Raw genomic sequence first — 23,495 nt, 5'->3', positions numbered from 1 at the left:
TAACTTCATAGTGTTCTTAAAGTATTAAAGTTGTTTTAAAACATTTTATTTTGTTTACTTAACTTTGTGATGTAACCTTGTTTCTAGTCTAAATATATGAACTATCATTAATTTTCTTTAAAGATTTTTTAATAGTCTAATTTGATGTTTTATAGATAAGCATTTATAAAATTAAAAGAAAATAATTAAAATGTGTCATATTATTTTACAAATGACCTGAACTACACATTCATTTATTCAACAAATATTTATTGAGTTTTTCTTGTGTGGCTGGCACTGTTCTCAGTGCTAGGAGTGTAACAGTAAACAAGACAGACCAAGTCCTTGCCTCTCGGAGCTTACATTCTGCTAGATACTGTGCATTTCTATTTTATTGGGCGAACTGAATATAAGTATAGATAAGATACTAGTGATTTAAAAGATGCTAAATATACATTAAGGTAACCGAGTAAAAGTATTTATGTACCTGGATATAAACAAATTTTGAATCCTTCTAATATAAAAATTTCAAGCGTGCTTTTTAAATTTTCCAGTAGTGTGTTAGGAATCTAAGCCTGACATATTCCATGTGGAAAGATAAATCTTTGATTTTGCAATGTCTATAATTTATGTATAATATTTAAGTTCTTTGTGAACATTGAAATACTCTTTGTTTTAATTTGTGTGAGTTCTTTAGGCAAATTTCTCATTTCTTTTACATGTCTTTTAAAAATATTTTAGCCGTAACTAGAGGGACCCACAACTAAAATATACAGCTATGTACTGGGGGGATTTGGGAAGGAAAAAGCAGAAAGGAAAAAAAAAAGATTGGCAACAGTTGTTAGCTCAGATGCCAATCTTTATGTAAAAAAAATATTTTAATCAACTTTCGGCAGAGGGAATTATATTACTTGTCAGAGAATGGGCTATCTTTTACTTAAACTTGTAGATAATCTTTTAAATACCAAGCTTATAATGAGTTAATATAGAATATAAAACTTCCCCATTTTTTTCTTACTTTTATAATAGCATTTGAGAAAACTATTAGTCATATATGCTTCTGTTTCAAACAGATAATTTAAAGAGTTTGATCATTTAGGCTTTAAGAAAATAACTGTTAATTGTGACATTTAACTTTTTATTAATGTTTCAGTATTTTAAAGGTTCTGAAATAAAGGTATGTTTTGCTGGATACTATATTCCCTTGGGGTATTAGTTTGCTAGGGCTGCCATAACAAAATACCACAGAGTAGGTGGCTTAAACAACAGAAATTTATTTTCTCACAGTTCTGGAAGCCAGAAGTCCAAGATAGAGGTGTTGGCAAGTTTGATTTCTCCGGAGATAGCTCTCCTTTGCTTTCACACGGCCACCCTTCTTGTTTGGCCTCACATGGCTTTTTCTTTGTGTGCTTGCATCCCTAGTGTCTCTTTGCATGTCCAAATTTCCTCTTCTTGTGAAGACACCAGTCAGATTAGGGCTCACCCTAAGGGCTTCGTTTTAATTTAGCCACCTCTATTAAGGCTCTATCTCCATATACAGTCACATTCTGAAGTACTGGAGGTTAGCACTTGAACATACGAATTTTGGGGGAATACAGTTCAGCATATAACATATTGGTAGTGCTGGAGTAAACTATGCATTCTGTAAAATGGAGTTAATAGTTTCAGATAATGTAGATAAGTAATATTCCAGGAAATTAAATATCTTGAAAAAGTAAATTTACTAATGTAGGGTGAGATTTAAAAAAAAGCTAATTCTTAAAACCACGTACCCTCCATTGAACATTTGATATTCAATGAAGACCCCTTCTAATACTTTTGTGAACCACCAGTTTTGTGAATATTACTACAGCATAACATTTTCACTGTAAGTTGCCTCTCTTCTTTTTTGTTTTTCTTGCTTCGGGCCAAAAGAGCTGCTTTTACTTTTCAGATATAACATACAGTGAATTTGTTCACATTATAGCTCCAAGCAACCATCTGATATGCCATTCCATTTAATAATCAGAATCTTACAGTTTGGAGATGAAAATTCTCCTACACCTTTTCGTTTTCTCCTCTCTAGTCTCTGCACCAGGGCTGAGTTTTCTTTACAGAGATGATATTGTTGCTGTTGTTTTTAAGCAAAGAATGGTTTTAGAAAGTTTGTTTCACTTCAGGATATGTATCATGTGGGAAAAGCAGTGAGGCTGCTTAAGTTTCAGATATTAGGCTGTTGGCCAGGCACAGTCACTAGCGAAATGACTTTGCTCTTACACTGTGTTAGCAGGTAGGATGGTTAAAATGTGTACCTTAACAAGGCACGGCAGATTACTACATATCTGGACCTTTGAAGGTGTACCCAAATGTTAAGTTGTTAAATGCTAAACTTATAGTATGTATGCTTACTTTGGGTTTGTGGCTATACGAAGATAAAATGCGAGCGATGTCTCTTAGTTTTTTTTCTTAGTAACCTATGAGTTTATTTTTCATATGGTTGGTGGGGAAGAGTATCAGTATTGTATACATACAGAGTTGTAATATAGCTATACTTTTTATTTGCCTTTTCTGCTTATAATAATTAGCTGTTACAATGATTAATTGATTTGAAATCAATATAAAAATATTTCTTTATGAATTTTTATAAGCCAGGAACTCATAACTTTGATCATTAAAAAAGTTTATTTGCTAATACTTTATTCCAAAGCCAAAGGGTTGTTAAGGAAAATATTTTTTAAAACCTTTTATTATGAAAATTTTGAGTAATCTCAAAATTAGAGTATTAAAATGAAACCTCATGTGGACATCATCTGTCTTCTTCACTTAGCCGCATTTGTCATTCTTACTTGAAAATACTTCTTTGTAGTAAATAACATTAGAACTGTGGTTTGGACATATCTGGACAATATTTTTTATTTTCTGATTTTTGCTTAATATAATAAAATATATTGCAAAATGACCTGCTCAAGATGCTTTTGATATGTAAAGAAATTGTCACTTGGAAAATGCTTTTCTCTTTTTGTGAAGAACTAAGATTATTGAATATATTTTGTCTTCTAGTTTGAAAATCTGTCAAGCATATTGAAGCTTCCTGGTAAAAAGACTTTTAATAATATGGATAGAGATTTTTTAGAAAAGAGAAAAAAGGATCTAAATGCATATTTGCAAGTAAGTCCATTTTTATTATTATTCATAGAAGTTTCATTTTAATATAGCACACAGAGCAGATCTCTCCATCAAAGAATGTTTTTACTATAATAGCGAGATAGCAACTACTTTTGAGTAGCATGTGATGTGACATGCAAACTGCCCAGTAATTTATAAATGTTATTTTTCTGTTTGTTGATGAACTTAGAAGTTTTGTGGACACTCAGTACTAGAGATTTTGCTTCTTCAATTTTAGATAAGTAGACCCACACAGGCACATATATATCCATTCTACATTACTGTAAATCTAGGTGTTTTATGGTAGACTAAACAGTTAAATGTTTCCATTTCAGTAGTTAGTTGCTCTTCATGATATAGCCAAAGTTAGCAGATTTTTATTCTCAGATAATGTGTGTAGATGCCTCCCAGGCTTCCGAGTGAGTCTAAGGCTTCCAAAATTACAGGGAAATTCAAGAGAGGAATAGATCTGAGGGACTGTTTTCTAACATGTAGGTTTCTCTCGTGGAGTAATAAAACATGTCTCACAAGTTACTTATTGCATAAGCAGTTCGGATTCCCGGAAATAACTTTGTTTTAGACCTGGATCCCAGATGCCAGATATAGTAATAATAATATCACGTTATAGTTTTTATACTACTGAATAGTTTAGGAAGTTTTCTCATCTGTTAGACAAAGCTTTGGCCCAGGTATACAGTGTTCCATTATTTAGCTCCCCTTTCCACTGTCCAGAAGAGAGGTCAGCAAATTACAGCCTGCCAGACCAAATCCAGCCCGCCACTTGTTTTATTAAGAGTCTTATTGGAGCACAGACACCTGTTAGTTTACTCTTATCTGTGACTGCCTTTGCACTACCACAGCAGAGTTGAGTAGTTTCAGCAGAGACTCTGTGGACCTCAAAACCTAAAATAATTACTATCTGGACCTTTACAGAAAAAGTTTGATATCTTTTTCTGTGAGATATCATGTCTGATATCATTTATATGACTCTTGTCAAACATTTTTTTTTAATGTACTACATTCAGTTGTGTTAAAATCTGAATCAGTTATTTATAGGATTTAGAAAATAACCATCTTTTTCCAAATTTGTTGCCATAATGTATCTTTTAAATAGGCTGTGCTTATAGTTATTAGCTAATGAACTCAATATGTCAAAACATGTTCCATTAAAGGAAGTAAGCTAGAATGTTAGGTTATATCATTAACAGCTATGAAAGCAGTATTTTCTTTTGGGCCTTCTTTATAACACTTAAAAGTTTTTCTTTGGATTATTCTATGAATATTAAACTGTAGAATTAGAATGTGACTGACATAACAGTTTACTAAGGTGGATTTTCTTAGTATAAGCTAAAAACCTGAAGTGGAATAGTAAAGATATTTGGACAACTTTCACATTAGATGCACCCAAAGTCAAAGTAGCAGATGAGAAGAAGGTACACTAAATTGTTAATGGTCGTAGAATTGTTGATGACTTTTTTTAACTGTATAATTGGTTTTTGAAATATAAAATTAAAATAGTTTACTATACTTAACTTTCTAGCAGTTATAGCAGAAATTATAAAATTATAGTAGTAGTTAATTTCCAGTACCCTATCAATGCAAGATACCTCCTTTTTTCCTCTTAGTTACTGTTAACTCCTGAAATGATGAAAGCATCCCCAGCTTTGGCTCACTATGTGTATGATTTCCTTGAAAACAAAGCCTACAGTAAAGGGAAAGGGGATTTTGCTCGCAAGGTAAGTAGACCATTGCATTGGTTTTCTTGATAGATCTGTTTTCATACTTTGTTGTTAATAAAAGAAAATAAATTTATATTTGTATGTATGTTTTAAAACTAAAAAATTTTATTAAATGCTCCTTGGCATGTTTATCTTCTATGCATTTTTTTTTTTCTTTTTTTGAGGAAGATTAGCCCTGAACTAACTACTGCCAGTCCTCCTCTTTTTTTTGCTGAGGAAGCCTGGCCCTGAGCTAACTTGCTTGCCCATCTTCCTCTACTTTATATGTGGGACGCCTGCCACAGCATGGCGTGCCAAGCTGTGCCATGTCCACACCCGGGATCCGAACCAGCAAACCCTGGGCCGCTGAGAAGCGGAATGTGCGAACTTAACCGCTGCGCCATCAGGCTGGCCCCTCTTCTATGCTTTATCAAGGCTATTATTGATAGGTATATCTAGCAAGTATAAACTCCTGTCTTTACATGTAAATTAAAATCCAGCAGAAGCTTAAAAGAAAGAAAAAAACCTTGAAATGATGCAATAAGAAAATTTTGCTTAAGACAGGTCACAAGCTTTTCATTAGCTTGAGAAGGAACTATTTCTTACTGGAAGGAAGTGTCTTTTACTTGGAGTAAGGATAAAAAAAATGTTAAATAGGATGTGTTCCTGAAAATATTAATGCCTCTTGAGTGAAATCTTTATTATTTAAAATTCCTTGGGGGATACAAGACCTATACTTGGAATAAGATGCTAGTTTAAGACAGAATGATTAAGCGGGATTAAATGGGTGAAAACAAAATCTTTGGAATCAGACAGCCTTTTGTTCAAATCCCTGCTCTGCCATTTACTAGCTGTGACCTGCAACATGTTACTTTTTTGATCCTTCAGGAACTTAAGGTGTTAGTCATCATTTTAGAGCTTTGCATGAATCAAATGAGATAATCTATGTATAACAGTGCCTGGCTATGTGTTACATAACCTTTGAATAAATACTGGCTCATAGTGGTAGTAGCAGTAGTAACAGGAGCAGTAACAGCAGTTGGGCAAACTGAGTGAAGGGTATGTGGGAACCCTGTATATTATTTTTGCAACCTTTTAAAAGTCTGTAATTATCTCAAAATGAAAATTAAAAAGAAAGAAGATTCCCCACCACTCCTCTTCCCTAAAAAGACTAACTTTTTAAAAAAAGGATGAAGGATGCTATCCCAATCAGAATCCCAAGAACATTCTTCACAGAAATTGAACAAACAATCCTAAAATTCATATGGGGCAACAAAAGACCGCGAATTGCTAAAGCAATCCTGAGCAAGAAAAACAAAGCCGGCGGAATCACAATCCCCGATTTCAAAACATACTACAAAGCTACAGTGATCAAAACAGCATGGTACTGGTACAAAAACAGGTCCACAGATCAATGGAACAGAATTGAAAGCCCAGAGATAAAACCACACATCTAGGGACAGCTAATCTTCGACAAAGGAGCAGAGGGCCTACAATGGAGAAAAGAAAGTCTCTTCAACAAATGGTGCTGGGAAAACTGGACAGCCACATGCAAAAGATTGAAAATTGACCATTCTTTTTCACCACACACCAAAATAAACTCAAAATGGATCAAAGACCTAAAGATTAGGCCTGAGACAATAAGTCTTTTGGAAGAGAATATAGGCCTGAGACAATAAGTCTTTTGGAAGAGAATATAGGCAGTACACTCTTTGACATCAGTTTCAAAAGAATCTTTTCGGACACTGTAACTCCTCAGTTGAGGGAAACAATAGAAAGAATAAACAAATGGGACTTCATCAGACTAAAGAGCTTCTTCAAGGCAAGGGAAAACAGGATTGAAACAAAAAAACAGCTCACTAATTGGGAAAAAATATTTACAAGCCACTTATCCGACAAAGGGTTAATCTCCATAATATACAAAGAACTCACACTGCTTAACAACAAAAAAACAAACAACCCGATCAAAAAATGGGCAGAGGACATGAACAGACATTTCTCAAAAGAAGATATGAATATGGCCAATAGACACATGAAAAGATGTTCATCATCGCTAATCATCAGGGAAATGCAAATCAAAACTACACTAAGATATCACCTTACACCTGTTAGATTGGCAAAAACATCCAAAACCAAGAGTGACAAATGTTGGAGAGGTTGTGGAGAAAAAGGAACCCTCATACACTGTTGGTGGGAATGCAAACTGGTACAGCCACTATGGAAAACAGTATGGAGATTTCTCAAAAAGTTAAAAATAGAAATACCCTATGACCCAGCCATCCCATTACTGGCTATCTATCCTAAGAACCTGATATCAGAAATCTCAAGAGTCCGTTGCACCCCTGTGTTCATCGCAGCATTATTTACAATAGCCAAGACGTGGAACCAGCCTACATGCCCAGAAACTGATGATTGGATAAAGAAGATGTGGTATATATACACAATGGAATACTACTCAGCCATAAAAAAAGACAAAATTGGCCCATTCACAACAACGTGGATGGACCTCGAGGGTATTATGTTAAGCGAAATAAGCCAGTCAGAGAAAGACGAACTCTATATGACACCACTCATAGGTGGAAATTAGTATAGTGATAAGGAGATGTGATCGGTGGTTACCAGAGAAAAGGGGGGGTGGGGGGAGGGCACAGAGGGGGAAGTGGTGTACCCACAACATGACTAACAAAAATGTACAACTGAAATCTCACAAGGTTGTAATCTATCATAACATTAATTAAAAAAAAAAATTTATAAAAAAAAAAGGATGAAGGAATTGATACAAAATAAGAATTAGCAACTGTAAGCATAAGAACTTCATATGATTACTCTAGGATGTTAACATTTCTAAGTGGAATGTTTTGTTTTAATAACAAGTTCCAGGTTATGTAGCTGGTGATGGTGGGGGAAAAATGTGGTGGTCTTATCTTTGTATTTCATGATAGGAATGATTGAGTTTAAATTCCAACTCTAAATGGTTTTATTGTTAATAGAGATGCATTCCAGTGATTCCATCTTTTTGATGTTTACTTTAGTTTCTCTCAAGATTGCATCAATTGTAAGGTAAACTAATAAATTGATAACAGTTTTTGAGATAAAAAAGCATTATATTAAATGTACCTAATTCTTTTTACCAACCAACAGTAACTTACACATATCCAAACAGTTATATCCAGTGTTTTAAAAATTTACTACTGGAGTCTAAAGATCTTTCTGAATCATTTCTGGAAATCCACAGTAACATACTTTTTTCTTGAATTATATTGGTAATTATTAAGGTCATCTTGATCTCTTTTAGATTGTCAGAATAATTTTTATGCATGTCAAGAATTAGGAGTTTTCCACTACTTTTCCTTTTTTGGCTAAATTATAGTTTAATATTTTTTTCTTAAGTATATTCTACTGGAAATTAAATAGCTATTAGGGAAAATCATCTGCAAACATTTTATCAGTGGCTATTCAGAGCTTGAGAAATAGTACTTTATAACACATTAACTTGGTCACATAATTTGGCTAGCTTTGCAAAAATCTGTGGGCTAATTCCTGGAAAGAGAGTAGTAGAAAGAAAGAGTAACTGACAAGCAATCTTCCTCTATGCACACATACCTTTCTATCCAGCTTTATATCATGGTGTGAAGGTATTTTAAGCTATAGTTAGGGACCTAAATTTAAGTTAAAATTCCTTTATTTGTGTTGTTACCAAAACCAGTAACTCGACTGAGGTGATGATTGAATGAGTAGACAACATCTGTGTAAATCACGTTAAGTGTACACTTAAGTGTCTGGCAATCCATAATTTACTCTTCTGCTTGGTAATTTGCAAGTTTCTTTCTTTCCTTTTTTTTCCCCAAACCTCTGTTTTAAGACAAATCCTGTTTTTGGAAATGTTATCATATAGTGATGGACTCTGCTTTTATGCTTCTAAAATTCTGCTTCAGAGATAGGCATCAGAATCACCTATGGAGGTTTTTCCATTCCCCCCCCGGCTCCCTCATTTCCCCACCCACAATACAGATGCTTGGGCTTTACCCTCAGAATTTGAAAAACAAAAAAAAAGAAGGAAAGAAAAAGTAAAAGAAGTAGATTCTGTAGGTCTGGGATGCTACGTAGGCTACTGTTTTTAATTATTATCTAATTCACAATGTAGATTTAGATTCTCTTGAGTATCAGTGGTAGTTTAGCCCCATGCCTAGATAACATGTGAGATGGCATTCACTGAACCAGTTCTAAACCTTGTATTTGCTGCACCTACGTTTCTACTGTGAAGTGTAAGATACGTAAGATTCTAAAATATTTTTGAGAATGTTCAGACAATTTTTAATGTGGTTGTGGATAAAAGTGAAATTTATGCCTTGATGTTTCTGAAACTCTGCCTCTTCTGGAACATTATAATTTAGTAGAGAGGGGACAGTTTTCCTTCAAGCTGTACATTTTAAATATGGTATTCTCATGTTCATCTCTCTTAAGAATTCTACTTATGTTCTTACAACATAGCTTATTTATAATGTTTTTATAATTAAAAAAACACTTGGCAATAATGTCAGTGTTGGAAATAACGTCCTAATTGATTTGAACACACTCTTCTCATTAACGGAAAACTACTGTATATAGAATTAGAATTACACACATACACAAACATGTATATGTAGTTTTACACCCGCACAAGCATGTGCGCACACACGTGAGAGTTAGCTTCATCTTTTTATCCTTTTTATCTCCATATCTGTCTTCACCAGTGGAAGTGTTTTTCAAACCCTCCTTCATCCCTCATTTCTGTCCTTGGGTTCTACTCCAAATTATTGAAATGTGACAGTGTCCCTCCTAAAGGTTCCATGTTCCATCAAGCATATCTATAGCTCTGTTGGCTCAGTTTAAGCCCGAGAGTAACTGAAACTTTCAACCCTTTACAGTTATCTTGAAATTCACTTTTTGTTGTTTATTTACTTTACCTTTTCTGGTTTTGCTTGATGGAAAGCATATTAGAGTGAAGGAGTTTTATGTTCTTGATATTGTCTATTAACATTGTGCTATGTTCGCTAAGCAGTGGGGTTTGGTTTTTTTACTATTTGTTTTTTTCTTTTTACGTGGAACATAATTTGTTTCTGCAGTAGTTTTTATGAGACTCAACTCTTTCTAGAAAATATTTTTGTAGTTTTGTATGACTTTGGTTTTGGTTTTGTGTCCCTTTTTTCTTTCTTTCTTTTTCTTTTTGTTTGTTTGTTTCTCTCTGTTAAAAATCTCAGAGAGTTCCATATGAAACTACTTTATTTTCTTTAGGCGTCTCTCCCTTTCTTAACCGAAATTATCTGACATTTAGATAGTCAGAATGTCAATTTTAAAGCCTCTGGAGGTTATCCTTTTTTATATCTCTGATCATATTTTCTTTTATGGTTTTTCTGTTCTGCCTTACTAAAATATGGTCTCCATGTCTTATTTGCAACTTATTTTTCTTCTTTGTAATGTATTCCAAATTCCCTCCAGAGATTCTAATTGAGCATATATTACTCTAATTGAGTAATATATCCTAAAAGTTGCTTAAAAAATATCTTAGTTACTTCTTAGTTATTTGAACTTTCTATTTATTTTATCTGCTTGTTTACTTTTCAGTGTCTCCTCAAAATATCTGTGTCAGTGTTGCCTTGATCAAATGTGGCACAAGGATGTTGTGGCTAAATCCACTTGCATCAGTTTCTGTTTTGGAAAACTTTTCAATTTTTTCAGAATTTTTTAAATAAGAAGACAGCCAAAGCATATATTCATTTTCTAACAATAACCTTATCACTCAAATTTTTAAATCATATATTTGAGTGTGAAAATACATTTTTAAGACTCACTGAAGACAAGAGTTCTGCACTTTTAAAATGCAATGAGATATTATAGATTGGAAAATTATTACATCTTTCATGTGTTGCACTCTGTATTTTCTGAGGCTTCTCAGTTTAATTCCAAATCTGATGCAATGAAGTCATGGTATAATATTTTTTCCCCTTTAGATGGACACTTTTGTAAATCCACTTCGAAATTCTATGAGGAATGTTTCAAATGCAGTTAAATCCCTTCCTGATAGCTTGGCAGAGGGAATGACTAAAATGTCAGACAACATGGGCAAAATGTCAGAAAGATTAGGTCAAGACATAAAGCAATCATTTTTCAAGGTAAGAAGATGTTTTCAGTAATGTCTAAAGCAAACTATTTTTAAGTCAACTAAGATTTATTGAGCTCCTGCTTAGATTTACCTTATTTCCTTTCAGAAGTCTAAAGCCCTCTAGACACAGACTCATAAAGAATAAAAATAAAAAAATTCTCTAAAGAGAATAACTTCTGATCAGAAATAGATTCTATAAAAACCAGTCACTATGGTAAACTTTTAAAATTCACTTAAAACAAGTATTTAATATTACTAAAGTTAACATTCTTTGTACTGTTTTATTCCATTATGCCATTTTTATCCTATAATGCTAAGTTTTATAATAAAATGTCAGTGCTGTTGTGAAAATTAGTTATACTAGTATTCATCAGGAAACATAAAGTCTATTTTCTCCTGATTCACATGATCGAGTGACTATGAGATCAAAAGGAGGAAAAGTCTTCTACCATCATCTGTCTCTTGGGCCATACTTTACTGTGTATATACCTGCAAGAGGCATAGAAGTTTCCTGGGAATCTTTTTCATTACATTAGCAGACAAAGGCAGTGGACCAAGGAATTTGTTGCTTCCTAATTTACACTTTTTATAATTTTGACGTAGTTCTTCAAGGTTATAATCAAGATCTAAAAGGAAACATGTAGCTATTAGAGTTTTCTATTTGTTAGATCATGTTTGAATGAAGAGAAAATATACATAAACACAGATGGAAGTTCTTTACTGTAAAAGACAACTCCCAAAACAGTGTGTCAATCATACATTTCTATTAATTCTCATACTTTCTCTGGTGTTTCATCTTTATTTCTAATCATGGGAAGTACATCAACACTTAAATGAGCATTATCCATGCTTCTGCCTATAACTACCCATATGACTTTGTACAAAAGTCACAAAATTTTTCCAGGCTTCTTTTTTCTCACCAATAACATGAGGAAATTAGAATAGATGATTTTGTTGGTCTTTCCCCTGCTAAAAAATGATTATCAGCTAGTGCTGGTCTTTCTGTCCCTTTTTTCCCTGTAACTTATGTTATCTAACAATCTGCTAATTGGTTCCTTAAGTGTGTTAACATACTGTCAGGCTCTTTATGGTAAAAGAAAGAAGTATGGAGTTCTGTTTCCCAGCTGTGCTACTAACTTTTGATCTTTAAATCATTTAACCTTTCTTAGCTTTAAATTCTTCTAAAAATATAGAGTTTGACTAAGTAATCACCCCTTCCAACTCAAAAGCCAATCTTTTTTTAAAGGAAAGAAAACATTTGGTAATGAAATAATTGCCCTTTTATATTTGGTTTCTAATTTTAGATTCATTAATACTTTGTTAATACTATATAAACTTTGTTTATATGTTGTCCCCAAAATCGCATCAAATCCTATTTGTTATGGTTGATACTCACTTTAGTTTATTATTGTATTGTCTGCTCTAGTGCATTTACTTTGTTCTGTTTTTCCGTTTTTTTTTTTAATGTTAGGTGCCTCCTTTAATTCCAAAGACTGATTCAGATCCTGAACATTGTCGTGTCTCAGCTCAACTTGATGATACTGTGAGTTAATTTTATTTTTTGTGGTCTTCAGTTGTAATTCAAATCACATTTTGCAGATCTTTTTAACTTTTTAATCAAGTATAATATGTATATATAACATTAATATGCATATATTGTAAGTGTTAAGTTTGATGAATTTTTAAAAACTGAACATGCTCATGTAATCAGCACTCTTAAACAAGAAACAGAACATTACCAGTACCCCAGAAAGCCCCTAATGCTCTCTTCCTGTCACTATCCTCTCCCCTACCAAGGATAATCACTATCCTGACTTCTACCCTGCTTTTATACTTTATATAAATGAAACTGTCAGGTATGTATTCCTTTAAGTCTGGCTTTTTTTGCTCAACATTGTGATATTCTTCCGTGTTGTTTTGTGTGATTGTGGTTTCTTCATTCTTGTGGCCTTACAGTACTCCATTTTGTAAATATAATACAATTTAGTTGATGTATTATGAATCATACTCCTATGAACATTTTGATACATGTCTTTTGATTAAAAAAAGAAGTACATGTTTCTGTTGGATCTATACCTAGGAATGGAATTGCTTGGTCAGAGGGTATGCCTAAGTTCAGTTTTAGTAGATACTGTCAAATAGTTTTCCGAAGTGTTTGTACCTCTTACACTGCCACCAGCAATGCATGAGAATTCCCGTGCTCTGCAGCCTGCCAACAGTCAATATGTTGTATCTTTTTAATTTTAGCCATTCTGATTATTATATCTCATGTAGATTTCCATTTCTCTGATGACTGTTGAAATGTTGAACCCTTTTTCATATGTTTATTGGTCATTTGGGTGTCTTGTCTTGTGTGTCTAGCTCTTTCCCTCATTTTTCTGTTGGCTGGCTGTCATTGTCTTTTTGATTAGTAAGAGTGCGTTATATAATCTGAATATTGGTTCCTTTGCAGATATAAATATTTGTGTATTGTGAATATCTTCTACTTTGTGTGCTTTAATGCACTGTATATATAATCTGTGCCTATTGCAAGATCACAAAGATATTCTCCCATGACTTTCTTTAAAAGTTTTTTTGTTTTACCATGCCAAAATTTAGATTTGCCATTCATCTAGGATTGATTTTTGTGTATGGAATGAGGTAAGGGTCCACTTGACCCAAGCACCGTTTACTGAGAAGGCCCTCTTTTCCTCAGTGTACTATGTTTCTCCCTTGTCACAAATCAGATTAGCGTATATGTTTGGGTCTGGGCTCTTTATTGTGTTCTATTAGGCAGATTTATTTTAAAGTTAATAATTATCTCCTTTCAGAGAAATTCTCATTGAATTTCTTTATAATAAACTGTCTTAAACAAAGATAACGTTTTCATTTGCTTTTTCAAGAATATTTTAGAATGTTTTATTATGACTTGTGCTGGTATACATAACATCATACCTTTTGTTAAGGGTTTTTACAGTTTCACTGTTTATTAGAATTGTCATGTGGCACCAAACTCATGAATATACTTAATCAGAGAATAGAGCAGTATTTATTTTGCCTCCATAATGGGTCTCTCCCTCCTCCCTCACTCTCATTTAAGCTGTGAGCTTTCGATATGTGAAAGGGAAGCTGCACTAAGAAAATGTTTACAACATGACAGTGAAAAATGTGTAACTCATGTTGTTTTCTCAATATTTAAATTACAACACTGATGAGGAAATAGTTGGAAAGAGTATCTTAGTGATGAAAGAATTGTAAAATTACTGGCAATTATTGACAGTTTTGCAGTTCTAAATCTCACCAATTTTTTCCTTTATATATGTATATATTTTTTCCCACATCAAAGCATTCTAGTTGTCTGTCTTTATTTTTTACAATTGAATATTCCCATAATAAAAGTGTACAAAAAATGTGTTAAAAGAAAATTCTAATAATTTAATGAAATATGCCTTTTGTAACGTTAGCTGTGTACTGGATTTTATTTTCAGCTTCTTTTTTCCTGAAAATACCTAAATACATATAACTCACTAACCAAGCAAAACACATAATTCTGTGTTTTGTTCTATGAAATAAGAAGAAACGTTGTGAATATTTTGTACTTTTGAAAAAGATGCCCGAGAAAATAGAGTGGCTAGCATTTGCCTTATCAACTAGTATAGACTCTACTAAAAGTGTAAAAGGGCCAAATCATCTTTTCCTAAGACGGTCATCAGTTTGAGAAGTTTTTCTCACTACAGCCTTGAAGTTTACTCATCATTGTAGGGTTGTAAAATTCTGTATTCTGTCAAATGACTGTTAAAAATACTTTTTCTAAATTAGAATGAAATGTCAGGTTGTGAAAGCTATAGTGTAACTGGTTCTCTGACCTGTGAAGTAGTAGTGATTGTTTTGTAAAAGCAGCAAAAGTAGCCATTCAGACTAGGTGTAGATAGGTAACTAAAATAAACGTATCCTTATTTCTTCCCATATTTTGTCAGGTGGATGACAATATTCCACTTAGGGTGATGCTGCTTCTCATGGATGAAGTATTCGACTTAAAAGAGAGAAATCAGTGGTTGCGAAGGAATATCAAAAACCTACTTCAACAGCTTATTAGAGCCACATATGGTGATACTATTAATAGGTACCACTTTTTTTTTTCATCACTGATCTTACTCAGCTTTTTAAACTTTTACTTCTGGAAGTAGATTGCTCAACTTTTATAGGAGAATTTTCTTCTCTGAGCCTTTTAAGAATATCATAAAGCAGTCTGTTACTATCAGAGATAATGTACATGCAAATTGAGTTGCTTACTCCATGAAAGTAGTGCTTCTTTATTTTATTCACCTTCTAAAATTTTGACCTTACTCATTTAAATTTCTTTACTTTCAGAAAAATAGTTGACCATGTTGATTGGATGACCTCACCTGAGCAAGTAGCAGACTTAGTGAAACGTTTCAGGTATATCTTAAGACACAGTCACTTCTTTCAGGTAGTACAGAGTTTAGCATTGTTATCACTATTTAACTTTCATTGCACTTCTTTTCTTCCTGGCCATAAAGTTTGGCCATCGATGAGCAAAAAGACTTCTAAGAATTATAATAAACATTTGTCCCATGGACCTGTTGATCTTTGTTTCTTTAAACTCAGAATACAGAAAATTGTCAAAGAAAAATCTTTAAGATGTTAGGCTATATTTTATCACAGTAATGTGGCTTTAAAATAATTAAAGTATTAGTGTAGATGTAGCATATGGTCATATAATCGAATACATAATTTTGGGGATGAATTTTTCTCAGTTGTGTTTGCTAACCTTCATTTTAAATGAAAATTTAAAAAAATATTTGTCTCTGGCCATGGTCCAATTTTTCATTAACTGTTTGAAACTCTGAAAAGAATACAAATTAAGAGCAGTGGTACTCCAATAATCTTATGTTCATTCTACAAAAGTATTCTGAGGCCTCTCCTCTGTGTCTAGCATTTAGCCAGTCACTGGGGACTGAGAGAGAAGATGCAGTCCCTTCAAGGAAAGCACGGCATAGCAGAAAAACAAACCTCTTTTCTAAAAGTAAAAGATAAGCAAGGCATAAATATTCATGCCATTATGCACTTTGAAGTAACAGAAGCAAGAAGGGAGCTATCAATATTGAGCACTGTTTGCTTTGCACTGTGCCAACTATTTTATGTACACTTTCTGATTTTACCTTTTTACAAGATAGGGATTTTTGTCTCCATTTTGTCATGAGTAAGTTGAAGATTAGAGAAGTTAAGCAACTTGCCCAAAGACTCACGTGGTGGAAAGTGGGGAAGTAGCTTTCTCTAATCTGAAGCTAAGTTTCTTCTCACTATACCATACTGTTTCCGAAAGTCGGTCCACCTGGCACATTCATTCTATTTCAGGGCAGGTGAATGTTGTTCCTCTGAAGCCATGATTCTCAACCATGGCTGCACTTTGGAATCACTCACAGAGTTTTAAAAAGTACTGATGCTTGGGTCTCATCTCCAGAGAGTCTCACGTAATTAAGCTCGTGGAAGGCCTAGACATTAAGATTTTTTTAAAGTTCCCAGGTGTTTCTAATGTGCAGTCTCCCAGGTGTGCAGTCGAGGTTAAGAATGACTACTCTAGGGAGTCTCTCTCCCTCAGACGAAATTCTGAGCTGGAAGCTTAGTAGTTGTGCTAGTTTCTGCTTTTGACCTGAGAACTAGGAAGCAGGAATTAAGCAGACTGTGAAAGTGGAGAATTGGTTATATGTGAAAGGAACATTGTAATCAATCCAGCTATCAGATGTGGGTGCAGAATTTGTTTTATATTGGCTTAACTGGGGGAGACTAACCTGAAGCTGTCCAAATTCTCTGAATATTGTGGAGTTGTATTTGGATGAGCTATTCAGTCTCAATGAGGTGAAAGCCTGCTTTGAGTTTAAGTGGTTGTGATGTGGTCATTTATATATTTCTGTTTGCTGTCTTTATCATTCATTAGTGTGTATAAGTTACTCCAGGGCAGAATTCATCTGTTTTTCTTATGTATATCCTTTTACACCTAAAATTGAACTCTACGTTTAATTATGTTTGTTGAATATCATACCTATGTAGTCATATGTTGCTTAACAACAGGGATTTGTCCTGACAAATTCGTCATATGATTTCTTTCATTGTTGTGTGAATATTGTAGAGTGTACTTACACAAACCTAGATGGTACAGCCTACTACACTCCTAGGCTGAGTGGTACTAATCTTATGGGACCACCATCATATATGCAGTCCATCATTGACCAAAATGTCATTATGCAGGGCATGACTCTATAAAATTTCAGAAATGTTTCCTCTTTCTGTTGTTTACATTTGTGTTTTCTGTAGAAAATTGGAATAATTTTACCAACTTGTATCATTAGAAAATGAAAATGTTTACAAAATTTGTTTACTCTTCTTAAATAGAGATGCCTTTTGGCCTAATGGCATTTTAGCAGAGACTGTTCCGTGCAGAGATAAAGCCATTCGAATGAGAACAAGAGTTGCAGGAAAAACTAAATTACTTTCAATTATGCCAGGTAAGTGAGAATGTTTGGTAAACAACATATTTGGCATTGAGCATTCTAGCTTAGCTGCCTTTTGATTATAATAACTGCCATTTGATGGCTTACCATATACTAGGTACTGTGCTAGGCATTTCTCGTATGTTCTTAACTAATCCTCATAACAATATTATGAATCCAGCCACTGTTAACATCACAGCTTTATATGAGGAGACAGAAGCTTGAAAAGGGTAAGTAAGCCTCCCAAGGTTTATAGCTGCTAGTAAGTGACTCAGGATTCTGACTCAGCTCTGAGTGACTTGAAAGCCACTGCTGTCAGCCACTTTAAAAAATAGTGATGTACATTTCACTTTGCTGCCTTGAAACATTTTGAGAATAAAGTCAATGATAAATAAAATATGTGACAGATGAAACGGCTGATAAAAAATATGAAGTGTGAGGTTTCTGGAGCCATATTTACTCTACTTAAGAGAAAAACAGATTCTTTCAAAGAATCCCTTTGCATGGAAACAACTGATTGGTCCATTATTAATCTTTATTAAAACATAATCCCAAAGAAAGTGTACATGGTGGCATTTAGTTGGTCTAATTTGAGTTGCTTCTTTGGAACACTGCTATCTTGCTAACTTAGATTCACTTTGTCTCTTGTCTTCTCTCAGTGGGAGACGATATATAATAGGAAAAGCAGTTTTGTGTGGCTGGATGGTTGTTTTGTCCTTTCTTTGGTTATGAGTATCTTTGACAATACTTAGATATTTCTTTTCTACATTTTAATTATGCATGTAGATACTGGAAAAGAAATGTTTATTAAGTTCTTTAATATCATGCAATACTTATTTCTTTTCCTATAATTTGTTTTCCTTTAATTTCAAACTGTATTTTCATCATAGATTTCATCATCAACTTTCTCTTCTGTCAAAGTAGAAATTTACTACACGGCTATTAATTTGGCTCTGTAGACTATACTGTTACATTTGGAGATAAAAAGCAAATTTTAGAAATATCATTTCAGAAAAATAAAAAGAAACAATAACATAGGATATTACGTAGTATACTATTAAAATAAACCAGATCTTGCTATACATTAACTCAGTTTTGCAGCTGGAAGAAACCTCAGTGGATTTATTCAGTAAATATTTGTTGAGAGCATGTTGTGTGCCAGACACTATTCTTTGCACCAATCTTTGCCTTCTTGAAGCTTACATTCTATTAGGGGATCACCGAACAGACAAAACAAATAAAGCACAGTGCATTATATAGTGGTAAGTGCTGAGAGAACAAATGGGGCAGGAAAAGGGCAGTATCAGGTGAGTTGCACTTGTAGATAGAGTGGTCAGGGAAGGCCTCCTTGAGAAGATGACACTTGTGTGAAGACTTAAAGGAAGTGAGGGTAGATATAAAAGTATGTATCTTTACAGATGCAAAATCCCTTGCCTGTGTTTTAGGCAGTTCACAAACTATTTGCTTTAAATTGTATTGTATCCCTATTTAGAAACATACCTTTTGAAAGTTGCACATTTCTTTTGAAAGCAATAAAATAGTATTTACTGCCATTGAGGCCCGATTATAAATAATTAAGAATAATCATACATGTTGTTCGCATACTCAAGTATCTCCAGTAACTTCATGTTGCCTATGAGTAAATTCCAAACTTGCTCACCCTGACCGTCACAGCACTGTCAGTTTTTCATTCTTTTCTCCACCTCTTCTTACAGGAATCCTAAAATTCAACCAAACTGTACTACCCCCATTTCTTGAACCTGTCTTGGTTTTTTTTCACTCAGTGCTCATTTGCTCATTGATCGCTCATTCTCTCCACCAAAACTAATCCATCATCTATTTGAGCCTGTCAGAATCCTGCCCAGGTAGCAAAGTCTACTTCACTGGTCACTTCCTTGAGGGGAGTCTTTCCTTATTATCTCATATGGAATTCGCCCTGTAAACAGGTTTATACTTTTATTATTTTAATGACACTATTACTGTGTCACAAGTTTTTTAAGATCATAGATCAACTTTCACATATTGTTTCCTTGTAGCATTTCTCACTGTGCATTAGATGTAGTAAGAATATTTATATAGTGTTTTAGAGTTTACAGATCACTTTTCACATTATCTCATTAAAGCCTTATAAATTCTTGCAGTTATAAGGATATTGGTTATTATAATGCTCATTTTACAGATTAGGAAATACTCAGGGTGGGTAAGTCTTACATACAGGTATTAAAGGACAGGCTTATAACTCTAATTTGGGGTTTCTGAGTCTGAATCTCCTTCTTTCTTCTGTGCTGTATTGTCTCTCAGTGTCTATTTCATAAGTATGGATGCATGCCTGCATGCAGACATGGGTAATTTTTAAATCTCAATTATAATATATAGCCGAAACACATTAACAGTACTTACTATTTATCACTTATTCTGCCGTGTACTTTACATACTTTATTTAACTTAGAGTATACTTTAGGCCTGTGTTTCCTTTATTTGGGTAATGAATTATGTTTATTTTTCCCCCTCTTCATTTAGATGAACTGAAGCACATTATCGGGGCTGAGACAACGCGGAAAGGTATTCTTCGGGTTTTTGAAATGTTTCAGCACAACCAGTTAAATAGGAGAATGGTTTATGTCTTCTTGGAAGGCTTTTTGGAAACCTTATTTCCACAGTATAAATTCCGTGAACTTTTCAACAAACTGCATTCACGGTCAAAGCAGATGCAGAAATATAAACAGAAACTTCAGACTACTCAAGCGCCTTCTTTACAGAAAAGGTGACACTCCAATCTATGAAGCTGGTGTTCATTTTGTCCAGGACTAATGGTATGGACAGATCTTCCGGGGCTTAACTCATATACTGTTGTGTCTGCACCAGTCTTTTAGTGTCTCAAAATAGGTTATTAATACATCCATAAGACTGTGGTTCTTCTCATCCTTGTCTATAATCCAGCCACTACCAAGAGAGATTTCCGTGTCTCACATGATTTGGTGCATATTTTTGCAACATTGAGAGGATACTGTCCCCATCTCAAGCAGGAATGACATTGGTCTCTTCCTTTTCAAACTAATCAGCATTCTCCAGCAATGACAAAGTGCCAGTGTGTATATATGAGAGCTAAGGAAAGCACAAAACAATGGTTAACAGATAAATTGGTTAATTTGTTTAATAGTGGGAGACTGTGCAATGTGTGATTTGGAGGGATTTGTTTTGCATAATGATTTTATAGGTCTTTGTTGGAATTTTGACATAGTGTGGATTAGCCAGGTGAATGATCTTTGGAACCTCTGTTTCAGGTCTGGGGAAAATGACAGAATGCCCTTAAAGTATGACATAACCTCATACCCAAATTACAGTTTTGTGACATAAAATAAAATCTAGTATAAAATAAAACCAATCAAAAACAGAATTTGATTGGATTTGTTATTCATTGGTAAAACACATTTTAACTGATTCTTATGTGCTTTAAGAGCTCTATTTTGCTCTTATGGTACTCAATCATAAGTTTTCTTTTGGCATTCTGTGTGCAAAAAGAAGCATATGATGGCTCTCATTTAAGTTTCAAAATTATTACAGTTTTCTTTGTCTTTAAGAGATTATTGATTAAACAGTAGGGGGTATAATTTGTTGAAAGAACTGCCAAATACATTTTGTCCTTCTAAAACTATGGAAATTTAAAAAAACAGTACTCTCTTGAAAGTTACCATATGATAATTTTAAATTGTGTGATCTAGACATACCTTAGGTGATAACAAAAATAGCAAATCAGAGAATCAAATGAGCTTACTAGTCATATATAAACATACAAATTCTTAATTCTATTACAGTGTACATATATGAACATAAATAATGAAAACAACTAATATTTTTTAAAATATGCTTTTATTTATATTTTGCATAATGTAAAATTCTACTAAATAAAGCAAGTTAGCAAAACCCCTCAGTGTATACGTTTAAGTCCCTAAAATAGTTTTATACCAACAACAACAAAATACCTTTTCCAGTTTTAGAGCCTCTGCATTTCCTATAGTTTTCTCATTCTCCATTTGTCCATCTTGGAAGTCTCATATAACTGGTATGCAGGATTTCTACGTAGTTTTTAAATACTTCCACTGACTAAGGGTTTGGGTGTGTCGGCATTTTTTGTTTTAAAAATATTTAACACTAAAACTTTAAAATAGTGAAGCTATTTATCAGACCACTGAGCCAAGATCCTGGTATTAAAAGAACGTCCGGGTGCTTAAGATAAAGGGGCAGCGTATTGGTATCCCAGTTATTTGGGAGCTTTAAGATTGGAACAAGATAGTATTGTCTTGTTTTTACCAAGATCCTTATTGCAAAGTGAAGCCTAATAACAGACTAAAGCCTTCCTTTAAAGCTTTATAATAATCATATTTATTCATAATGCTGTTGTGCATACTTTCAGTATGCATATATTCAGCATGTGTTGCATGTCTTCAGAATTACATAAATTTCTTTTATTGCAACTTGCAAACGAGAAAAGATCTTTATTGATTCTGATGGAAGAAATAATAATTTTTCTCAGTGTGTCTCCCTGCCCTGGTTCCTCCCCAGGCCCCAGGCTTTAAAAGTGAGGATATGTGAAACATGTCTGTAGGAAGCATCAGCACAGCCATAGTGCAATGATTTTCAAATATACCCCTGCCCATTTCAAGTATATTTTTGACATAAATAAATCTAAGGTTAACAGAATTCATGTGAGAACCTAGTGTGTACATGTATAAAAGCATTTCTAGATAATGTGAGGAAGGCTGACCATCAACCAGGGAAAGAAAGGTCATGCAAGATAGCAAATTTTCATTATTGCAAGCTAATTGCAGTCATACCAAAAACTCTTTGAGTAAATAGGTTTTTAAAATAATTTTTGTTTAAGAGAGTTTATATTTCAAAAGCAGAAATGGTAGTCTATGTAAACGGTTGTGCATCTTCTCTGTGCACATCTCTGTTTTACATCAGAGAGAACTGTGGTCATGCTAAAATTAGAGATACTTTTTGAATGACTTGGTCAAGCTGTGTGTAAAATATTTAACCCATAAGTCAAGTACAGTGTACTATGTTTAATAAAGTTATTACATTTAATGCATTTACTGCATATATAAATATATACATGAAGAGGCTTTATGTCTTCTGATATTTGATTTTTGAATGTGTTTTTAAGTCAGTGGTGCCTTTAGGCAAGAACCTTCAAAATTAATCATTTTTTGTTTGGGTTTTCTGATTTTTCAGGCAACATACAAACTTTAGAAACCATTACTACTAACTTATAGTTCATTCACCTAAAAAATTGATTGTATTATTTAAAGATAGCCCTTAGATGGGCATTTCCTATTATTAGGGTGTTCTGAATAGTTGCTGAAAACAATTGTGCCATTGATGAATGGATGCACTTGGTTAGCCTTAATTTTTTTTTAAAAAAAAAATTAAAAACTTTCTTGAAGTTTTGGTTTGCTCCTTTTAAGTTTGTGCTGCTGGTGTTTGGAAAAAAACAGTTAAGTGCTACCAGAAAGTGTACCAATTTTTTAAAAATTAAGAACAATATAAATTTCACAATCTAAAATTTTAATTTTGTGCAATATTTTCATTTATGCATGTGTATTTGAGTAATTGTAAAATAAATGAATTTTTAATGTTTTGAGATCTAGTTTAAACTGTCTTCTTAACCCAACAACTTACATTCCGTTGTTGCTGCATCCTTTTATTTAAGGACTTGTTTTAAAAGTCTTTTTTTGTCACTCCTTGTAAAATTCTTTTGTTATTAGTAAATTTTGGTGATAGGAGCATGGCTCCTGTATTACAAGGGAAAAAATAAAGAGCACATTTTAGGATTATAATTGTTCAAAGATAACTTGTGTATATCATTGTACAGTAAGTGTCAACTGTGTGCCTAACTATTCTATCAATACTTTTCCTTCTTTAACAAAGAAGAAACAACAATCAGAATGTTGGTTATTTTTATTGAACTAAAAAGAAGAATAAAATTTTTATTTGGTTTGCGTTATGTTGTCCATTAGA

At 33.5% G+C, this 23,495-nt stretch overlaps 1 protein-coding gene across 4 annotated transcripts in view; it reads left to right on the top strand.

Moving 5' to 3' along the window:
• Positions 1-23,115, top strand: part of SNX13 (sorting nexin 13) — a 122,966-nt gene extending 99,851 nt beyond the window's left edge. For 3 of the 4 annotated variants that reach the window (XM_046669578.1, XM_046669579.1, XM_046669581.1), the window contains 8 exons: positions 3,019-3,126; positions 4,749-4,859; positions 10,832-10,993; positions 12,455-12,526; positions 14,940-15,085; positions 15,334-15,402; positions 17,377-17,489; positions 19,995-23,115. In XM_046669578.1, coding sequence (XP_046525534.1) covers positions 3,019-3,126; positions 4,749-4,859; positions 10,832-10,993; positions 12,455-12,526; positions 14,940-15,085; positions 15,334-15,402; positions 17,377-17,489; positions 19,995-20,242 — 1,029 coding nt within the window. In that variant the 3' untranslated portion in view covers positions 20,243-23,115. The remainder of the gene's footprint in view (positions 1-3,018; positions 3,127-4,748; positions 4,860-10,831; positions 10,994-12,454; positions 12,527-14,939; positions 15,086-15,333; positions 15,403-17,376; positions 17,490-19,994) is intronic. The other variant, XM_046669580.1, reaches the window with a different exon arrangement.
• Positions 23,116-23,495: the final 380 nt, after the last annotated feature.

This window comes from Equus quagga, chromosome 8 (assembly GCF_021613505.1).
Source record: "Equus quagga isolate Etosha38 chromosome 8, UCLA_HA_Equagga_1.0, whole genome shotgun sequence".
Classification (NCBI taxonomy): domain Eukaryota; kingdom Metazoa; phylum Chordata; class Mammalia; order Perissodactyla; family Equidae; genus Equus; species Equus quagga.
Note: the sequence above shows the minus strand (reverse complement) of the source record. Positions and strands in the feature narration are given on the sequence as shown.